This window comes from Lithobates pipiens, unplaced genomic scaffold (assembly GCF_037356315.1).
Source record: "Lithobates pipiens isolate NorthernLeopardFrog02 unplaced genomic scaffold, aLitPip1_a1.2 Scaffold_8, whole genome shotgun sequence".
Taxonomy (NCBI): domain Eukaryota; kingdom Metazoa; phylum Chordata; class Amphibia; order Anura; family Ranidae; genus Lithobates; species Lithobates pipiens.
In genome coordinates, this window is record NW_027507903.1 from 626,668,551 (window position 1) to 626,678,771 (window position 10,221).

General features: G+C 41.1%; 1 protein-coding gene across 1 annotated transcript; it reads left to right on the forward strand.

Annotated features, from left to right (window-relative positions):
* The first annotated feature begins 8,032 nt into the window (after nucleotides 1-8,032).
* LOC143963977 (olfactory receptor 10A7-like) lies at nucleotides 8,033-8,999 on the forward strand. Its single transcript, XM_077473702.1, has one exon. The coding sequence runs from the start codon at nucleotides 8,033-8,035 to the stop codon at nucleotides 8,966-8,968; it is 936 nt and encodes a 311-aa protein (XP_077329828.1). The 3' UTR covers nucleotides 8,969-8,999.
* The last annotated feature ends 1,222 nt before the right edge of the window (nucleotides 9,000-10,221 follow it).

Genomic DNA, 10,221 nt, shown 5'->3' on the forward strand with positions numbered 1-10,221 from the left:
TCTACTTTCCATAATTGCAGATTTACATAGTTGGTTAGGTTGGATAAGGACACCAGTCCATCTAGTTCAACCTGTGTGTATTTAGGTGTTTATGTCAAAATCAATTCCCGTATCCAGTATTTTCCCATATAAGAGTTTTTTTATAAACAAACTCTTACAGTAAAGAACCCCCTATGCAGTTACAGGTTGAACCGCTTCTACTTCAAATTTCAGGTAGCCACGTGTCTTTTTACACTCCCTGACACTTAATAGTTTTATTCCAATATTGGAATCATCATTGAGGTATTTGTATATCACTATCATTTCTCCTCTCAAACACCTCTTCACCAGGGAGAATAATGCTTGTAGTCTTTCCTCGTAACTGAGATCCTCTAGCTCTTTTCTTAGTTTTGTCCCCCTTCTCTGGACTCTTTACAGTTCCAGCACATTCTCTCTGAGGACTGGTGATTAGAACTGGATGGATACAGTGGCAGGATTATTGTTTTATCTCTGGAGTAAACGCACTTTTTGATGCATGCTAATAGTCTGCATGCTTTGCTTACTGCAGTTTGGCATTGCGTGTTATTGTTGTGCTTCTACAAGAACCCCCAGATCTTTTTTTCCATTCTTGATTTCCCCAATGGTTCTCCTCCTAGCGAGTAACTTGCAGTCATCTTTTTGTTCCCCAAGTGCATTACTGAACATTTTTCAACATTTGCCATGTAGTCTACCACCCCATATTTTTATTAAGGTCCTCCTATTAAGTTTCTTTATCCTGATTTGAAGTTATTGCCCTGGTTAGTGTTGTATCATCATCAAACCCTGAGATTGAGATATTTATGCCAACCTCTATATCATTTATGAATAAAATTAACATAATTATTTTCCTGAATGCATATCTTAACCATAAAACAAAAATGCAATATATTGAAGCTCCCCAGACTTTATATGTAGTTACTAAATCGTTTTTTTTTTTTCAGGCTCTTTTCACATTATTTTAATTTGGTAAAATTTTGTGCCTGAATTAAAAAAGCCTGGTGGCTTACTCCTCCCATGTATCGGTGGAGGGTTCCATGGTTGGCATTACCTATGTTTATATACACCACCACTATGTGTTCAGTTTAGCTCATAATTAGTGACAAGGACACTCTCTGGTACTTCTGGCAAGATCATGAGGTATTTTCCACACAGTTGTTTTATTGCAGCAGGCCAGTCCATCCTTGTCTGCTTTTGAATTGAAAGGCATTTTCTATACATGGTGAAAACATTCTTAGCCTTATAAGATGTAATGCAGTGAACACATTTAATAACTGTTAAGTTGCAATATGATACCTTTTGTTTCTTGGGTTTAGTTATATGTTAAGATTAAACACTGGAACTATCCCAGGTGAATTTAATTATGTCCACTTCTGTTATTTTAAAAAAAAAATGGGGGCCGGAGCTTTCTGCAGAGTGAGATGACAGCCTGAGAGAGAAGCTCTGGTTCTTAGCCCTTGTACACGCGGTCGGAGATTCCGTCGGAATGTGTCCTATCGGACCGTTTTGTCGGATAATCCAACTGTGTGTGGTATGCATCGGACTGTTTCCGTCTGAACATCCGTCGGACCCAATTTTCCAACTTGTTGGAAATATTTTCCGACAAACTGGTCCAGTCGGACATACTCCGATCATGTGTAGAGAATTCCGATCGGACAAAGTGCCACGCACGCTCAGATCAAATTCCTACACCAAAGCTATTGGCTACTAGCGTGAACGTAGTCCCGTCGTAACGAAATAACGTCATCATGTTCTGAACGATCAGATTTTCCGACAACTTGGTCCGACCGTGTGTATGCAACAGTTTCGGACACAATCCGTCGGAAAAAAATCTGTCGGACAAAATCCAACGGATTTGGTTTGGCAGAATGTCTGACCGTGTGTATAAGGGCTTAGGTTAATTTAGTGGCACACAGCAGCACTCCAGAAGACCATTCCACAATCCATCCTCTGCGTTCTGACATGACAGCACCCAGGGAACATGTCCAGAAAGAGGAAGGATGAGAAGAGGAAGCAGCAGAAGCTGATTACCTTCTTCTCCCAACAGCAGCTGCATAGAGGTAAGCAAGATGGCCAGGGTCAACCTCTACCCCGGCAGTCAGAATGCATCCAAAGCCCTCTAAAACCAACCCCTCTCACAAAAAAACGTGGCTATCCTCACAGCCCATTTCCTATCCTCCTACTCCCTCATCTGGCAGCCCAGCTAAAGCCTAATTTAGGATGAATGGAGCAGGATGCAGCCCTGCAGTCAGCCCTAACTCAGATTCTGAAGAAGACACTAGGGAGCTATAGAACTCCATTGAGGAGTTCCCCGCTATCATTCAGCCTGTTCTTGACACCATATTGAAGGACATGCTTCCTGCTCTGAGGAGTTCACTAAGGCTGATATGATGTCCTGCATGCATAAGTTTAATACTCAAATACATGCCATGTAATCCAGAGTAGATCACATTGAATCTCAGATGGGTGAATTTGCCACAACCATTAATGACCTTGTATATGGGGGGGGGGGAGGGAGAGGATGGGGGGAAAGGATGTATTTATTACAGAAATTATGATGTATTGATTGTATTTTTTGTAAATGAGTATAATATTGGAAAACTTGGAAAATAAAGAATAAATAAAAAAAAAATGACCTTGTATATGCTCATGATGGGAAGATTGGGGAGATTGAATTGGGGGGGGGGGAGATTGAATTGATCAGGGCCAAGCTGGCCAACATGGAGGACAGATCCAGGAGAAACAATTTGAAGATGAGGGGGATCTCTTAGTCAGTTGTACAAACAAATCTCCGCTCTTATGCCACCACAATGTTTAAAGCAATCCTGCTTGTCCTCTCAGATCTGGACCTCACAATAGACAGGATACATCGCCTAAACTACCACATCTGTCTGAACATGTCCCTAGAGATGTGATACTCCGTCTCGATTTCTATCATCCCAAAAAACAGCTCATGGTGGTTATGCGCAATAAAGATCATATTCCACCACAATACCAAGACCTTCAGTTCTATGCAGATATTTCTCAGTATATGCTGCAAAAGAGAAATAATCTCATCACCAAGGCTCTTAGGAATCATAGGATCAGTTACAAATGGGGTTACCCAACCAAATGCTCCATCACAAAGAAGGGTTCTACATTCATTGTGGGTTTGTTGGAAAAATAGCCTTTCCTTACCGAGGGAATGGCAGATCATCCCCGAATCTACTATTGACCCCTCATCTTTCAAAAGTATCCACCAAGTGGAGCCAGAGTTGCGGGTGGTAACTGCCAAAAATTCCAAAAAACACAATTAAACCTGGCTGAGAGGCATCTCGCAAGATTTATAACCCCCAGGAGGTTGGAGGACTGTGTTGGGCTCTTTAACTGCTTTCAGTTTGGGCAGCAGTAAGCTGCATACAGGTATTAGATACCCTTCTATGTCTTGGATGAAATCCAATATATGTGTCTGACGAGTTAACCTGTTATTTTCTGTACCTTTCCTTATCCTGTCACTTTTAGTTTTTGAGTTTTCTGACGAAACACAGTCAAATTCCACGATGCTACCAAAGCTACCGGAACCTACCTCACGGGTGCCCCAGAGGCAGAAACAATAAGCCTGGACAATCCCAAGCATGACCACAGGAGGGAGCTTACTACACAGCATGAGTACTTGCCATTGCACGCTGTATAAGTCTACCAAATTAAGCACGCGACAATGGGACTGACTCTCCCTTCCATAAATGTGAAGGGTCTCAACCATCTGGCAAAAAGGAAATCCCTATGGAAGAATGCCCTTCACTACAAGTATGAATTCATCTGTGTGCAGGAAACACTTTTGTGATCAAGCACCCCCTATCTGCACTAATATGAGTTTTTCACACATTTTTACAGCTAACACTGATTCTAAGAGATGCAGAGTCCTTACTGCCATTAACGACACAGTATCTTACACTCTCCACAAAGAAATAAAAGACACAAAGGGTCGCTACCTAATTTTGATATGCAATATCAACTCTGTGAAGTACACACACTTGTAAATGGCTATGCTCCCAATTCTCCCGCTTCTTCCACAAACTGTTAAGGAAAACATGTTTACTCTAACAAGGCTCTCTAATAATTTGTGTAAACTTTAATCCAATATCGGATCCATCAATAGACACCACAACCTCTTCTAGGTCCCTCACTCCAATGATCAATATAACAACATGACTTATTTGATACATTGCACTGTTTTCATGCAGGAGAGAGGGATTTTACCTTTTTCTGTACACCTTACAACTCCTATACACACATCGACTTGTTCCTGGTTGATCAATGGCTTTTGTCTAAAACTTCCTCAACAGTCATCAATACTAACACATGTTCGATTATTTTGACCATTTCAGATTCCTTATCTTCCAATTCTACCCCAGTGTGGAGAGCAAATCCTTATCTTTTACAACAGACTGAAACTAAACAAGCCCTGGTAATAAAAACACAGAGACAGTTTTTGACAATTCCATTATTAAAAAACAAAAAAAAACTGTGTCCCTGTCGCCCGCTAAACACCCGAAAAAAAAAATCCCACTGTCCCTGAAAGCCGACAGCCTACTGCGGGCTCCGCCATTTTACAGTTCTAATATAGGTAAGGGCGGGACTACCTGGCAACATTACCTGATGGCACCACCCCCTTGTGATGTCACAGACCAGTGCATGCTGGCTGATTTCATCAGGTGGGCCTGCCCTTACCTATATAAGTACTGTCAAACGGTGGAGCCTGCAGTAGGTGGTCGGTCTTCATAGACAGCGGGAACAGGGGTATTTTTGTTCTTTATTGGATGTGGCAGGTGGCATGATTGAGGATGGATTTACGGGACAGTGTTTTTATTTTTTTATTTCTTGTAAAGGGATTGTCAAAAACTGTCTGTGTTTTTATTACTTTTGACACTTTTTTGGTGAATGGGTAGGGGTACAGTGTACCCCATAATCATTTATATTAGGCGGTCTGGGATCTGGGGGCCCCCTTGTTAAAAGCTTCCAGATTCCAATAAACTCTCCATCCGCATACCCCCACGACCACAGCCCAGGGTTGTAGGGAAGAAACCCTTTTCCCATCAACATGGGGACAAGGTGCTTTGGGGCCCCATGTTGATGCCCCAAAGCACCCACCCCCCCCCCCCCTTGATGAAGGCATGTGGCCTGGTATGGTTCAGGAGGGGCAGCGCTCGCTCGTATTAAAAACAAAAAACTGGGGACAAGAGAGTCCCAAGAGAGCAAAGGGAGAATCCACCACGGCTTATGATACAGAATAAGAAATGGCTTTATTGAAACGTAGGGGGAGGGGCCACATACACAGTATTCCAGGTGTATGTCAAAAAAGGGGAACATAATAAGTCCTAATTCACACACTCTATCTCACTAAATATAAACAGTATATAAAAATATGCTGCAAGATTATAAAATTTAAAAATGCAGGGCGTTCCTGTAGGCAAGAAAAAGGCGCATTCAATATATCCATATAGCACCAATCAGAGGTGACGGCATACTCTGGTCTAAATTAACGAATTTGCGGTGTGGATTCTTATGTATTCACACACACAAATAGTTGCATATAGATTCATGGACTAATAAACTAGCTAAAGACCACATTCCTGGATTTACCAGTAATAAGTCCTATTGCAGGAGATTTTATCCCTCTTGAGCTTAGGCCATTATTTTGGAAGGCAGACCAGCAGCAAGTCTTAAAGCATTAAACGTGAGAAAGTCCTGCGCAAATATGGCAAAAAAAAATAAAAAGTAAAATAGTCCTGGAACTGCTAAGTGCAAAAAACGTGTAAATGAGTCATAATATATAAAAATTAAAAGTCCGTATAATCACAAGCAACAATGATGAAAATAAGCTGATGAAAAACGGTGATTTAAAATCCAGAAATAAAGGCTCTCAGAACTCTCACCTCAGAAAGGAGAAAATCAAGCACATCACAAAAAGGGGGGTATCCCACTCCACTCCTCGTGTCCAGCCACCAGAGGGATCCTTTACTGTGCCAGATTAAAGATGATGGTTTCCATATTGGGCCACTAGAGGGCCATTAGTAGCACATGTACTTATTGCAATAACCTGAAGGATATTTTCCGTAGTGAACGGCTCAAATAAAAGAGGGGGGGAGAGAAGGGAAGCTCCAATGGTGTAGTATTTAGAGTAAAATAATCTTTTTAATAATATAAAAGCAAATCGGACTCTCACATTTAAGAAAAACAATAACAGCACAAGAAGTAAAAAAAATGGTGGCGTGGCGTCTTCCGCCAGTCCTACTTCACTTCCGGTACGTCCTACCGCCACTCCCTACGCGTTACGTCAGACCACGTGACTTCTTCATGGGGATAATTTATATATATATATATATATATATATTGACTCATTTACACATTTTTTGCACTTAGCAGTTCCAGGACTATTTTTTTTGGCATATTTGAGCAGGACTTTTTCACGTTTATCACTTTATTGGGTAGTTTGTGTTTCCTATCTCGTCTTGCTGCATTTTTTGCACCTTATATTTGCACGTGCACTTTGAGATTATTTATGTATATTTTTTATATATATTTATTTATATTGAGTAGTTGAAGAGGTACTATTTTTAAACCTATTTGTATTTTATTAGATAGATTTTCACTTAGTAGCACGAAGCCCCCCCCCCCCCCTTTTTATTTCAAGTCTTAAAGCATAGTGCACAGCATTAAAGCATCTGTTGGAAATTTGAGACAGTTCTGTTTTTGTTCTAAACAATGTATCCAGATATATAGAAACACCTTCATAGTATCAAGTTCTTTCAGGAATAAATTCATGAATCACAGACCAAAGGCGCAGCTAATGTCCCAGTCAGACACAGAGGTAACACTGATTCACTTCACCGCTTGTGATTCTCACCAAACAAGCGGAAGGCAGCAGCATATGAATACACTGAATAGATTACAGATGAAAGGGCTGCTCTGCTGGGCTCTCACCGCTCCTGATCGCTGTAGGACTTCAGGTTCAGTGTTTACCTGCTGGTTTTGGTAGTGTGAATTATGGCTGTTCCAAGGCAGTTCCAGGTAACTCCCGTGACTACTGTCTGAACATGCCGCTATATTCGGTAGAGAGCATCTCTAGTCCTTCCACGCCCTTCCACATGGTCTGTAGTCACATGACAGTCACATAACCGATCAGTTATGTTAAGAGGTAAACCAAAGAAGCTGGGTCTTGCTACATATAGTGGAATGGGTCACAGAACACAGAGTCAGATGCCAGTCATGAAGGATTTTTATCCCCTTCCGTTGCTGGATTCGGGGTGTGCTGGATGCCTACAGTTAAGCCCTGCACCGGCTGCATTAACATTTCATGCACCTCCGTGCACTTCTTCAGATCAAGTTGCTTTGCGGCCCCATGTTGATGCCCCAAAGCACCCACCCCCCCCATGTTGAAGGCATGTGGCCTGGTATGGTTCAGGATGGGCAGCGCTCACTCCCCCCCCTTTCCTGACTTGCCAGGCTGCATGCTTGGATAAGGGTCTGGTATGGATTTTTTACCGGCAAATGTTTTTTTTTCATTCAGCTATCAGCGGGGAAGCCCATTGACAGCTGATGACTCATCGGTTATAAAGGACATCACAGATGGCTTCACGGCCCCATTCCTTAACAACTAGCTTTTACTGCACCCTAACTGGGCAAAGCAATCAGGGTGAAGAATGCACTGTTCAGCTCGCAGTGCATTGCAGGGCATTTGGAGGGGCAAACACCCACTGAACACCCTGCAAACTTGGATGTTTCCCGAAGGGGACGAACAACCAATGTTTGGCCTGAACTCCTGCTCGGGCCCAACTGTTCGCCCAACACTAATGGTGATATACGCAGTTGCAGAGAGTTTAAAAAGACATGCAGACATTCATTAAAACTGGAGGAGAATCAGTTTAATCGTAAACTGCAATTATTGTAATTATTTCCTAACTCTTTAATGCTCAAATAACTACCAAGAAATGTTTTTTTTTTTTTATTTATTTCAGCATTTTTTGTTTTTAAGGCAATGTATAAAAACAACCAGACCATCATTACTGAAGTTATCCTCTTGGGATTCCAAAGTTCCAAAGAAATCAGAATTGTTCTTTTTATTCTTCTCCTCATTGTTTATGTTTTGACACTTTTTGGAAACCTCTTGATCATCACACTGGTCTACTACAATAAAGCACTCCACACTCCAATGTACTTCTTTCTCGCCCAGCTTTCCTTATCTGATATGCTGCTAACCACAGATATTGCCCCATTTTTGCTGTATACATTACTTCATGAGGGTGGAACAATGTCTTTTACAGGCTGCATTTTCCAGCAACACATTTTTGATATAATAGAATCTACTGAGTGCCTTCTTCTGACAGTGATGTCTTATGACCGATATTTGGCCATCTGCAACCCTTTGCATTACACTTCTATCATGAATGAGTTGTTTTGCATAATTTTGACCATAATTTCTTGGTTATTTAGCATTTTGACAACAGTGATTGCTGCAATTACAATAGCGTATCTTGATTTTTGTGGGCCAAATATAATTGACCATTTATTCTGCGATGTGTCACCAGTGTTAAAGCTTTCCTGTTCAGATACATTCTGGGTTCAGTTAGACATGATATTGAATAGTGTTCCGTTACTATTCTTACCATTCCTAATTATTATAATATCATACACTTATATTATTTTTACCATCTTGAAAATCCCATCAAATACTGGAAAACAGAAGGCTTTCTCCACCTGCAGCTCCCACTTAATGGTGGTTTGTATATTTTATATAACACTAATTGTTATTTATGACCTTCCAACAAGTGGACAGTCATTGACTATACGTAAATTAGTATCACTGATCTACACAGTGGGGACACCACTGCTGAATCCAATCATATACAGCTTGAGGAACAAAGACATAAAGATTGCTTTTGCTAAGTTAAAAAACAGTTTTGTAAGTTTTTAGCGAACGTTTGTATTTAACCGGTTGCCGACCGGCGCACACCGATGTATGTCGGCAGAATGGCACAGGCAGGCATATTGGCGTACAGGTACGTCCAATCTTCAATGCCGCCCTGCCGACGGCGCGCTCGCGTGCCGGTTGGGACCCCCGTGAGTCCGGGTCCCGCGGACTCAATCGCCGTGGACATACCCGCGATGGTCTCACGGGACGGCTGAATGGAGCAAATGCTGTGTAAACAGCATTTCCCCATTCTGCCTAGCAACTAGTGACGCTGATCTCTGCTCCATGTGATTGGAGCAGAGATCAGTGTTTACTAAATGAAAGCCCAACCCCCCCACAGTTAGTAACACACCCCTAGGAACACTTAACCCCTACACTGCCACCCACTGTTAACCCCTTCACTGCCAGTGTCATTTACACAGGAATCACTGCATTTATATAGAAGTGATTAATGTATAAATGACAATGGTCCCAAAAATGTGTCAAAAATGTCCGATGTGTCTGCTGCAATGTCACAGTCACAATAAAAATCGCTGATCGTCGCCATTACTAGTAAAAAAAAAAATTATTAATAAAAATGCCATAAAACTATCCCCTATTTTGTAAACGCTATAACTTTTGCGCAAACCAATCAATAATCGCTTATTGTGATTTTTTTTTACCAAAAATATGTAGAAGAATACGTATCAGCCTAAACTGAGGGAAAAAAAATGTTTTTTTATATATTTTTGGGGGATATTTATTATAACAAAAAGTAAAAAATAATGCGTTTTTTTCAAAATTGTCGCTCTATTTTTGTTTATAGCGCAAAAAATAAAAACCGCAGGGGTGATAAAATACCACCAAAAGAAAGCTCTATTTGTGGGAAAAAAAGGACGTCGATTTTGTTTGGGAGCCACGTCGCATGACCGCGCAATTGTCAGTTAAAGCAGCGCAGTGCCGAATTGCAAAAAGTGGTCTGGTCTTTGACCAGCAAAATGGTCCGGCCTGTAAGTGGTTAAGATAATATAATTCCTCTAAATATGGTGCAAACTTTTAAAGCCAATACCTGATGGCTAACATGCTGAAATTCTCTGCTGATGACCTAATTTACAGGAGAAATGACTGTGGATTCATACTTTATATCTTGATTTCTTATATTGATCTTGAGTGCTGATCTTCAATAAAAGCTGAAAGACTTTGGACCTGATTTACTAAGACTCTTTTTTTTTTTGCATATGTCAGCACATTGATAGTATAAAGACAATCAGTCATAT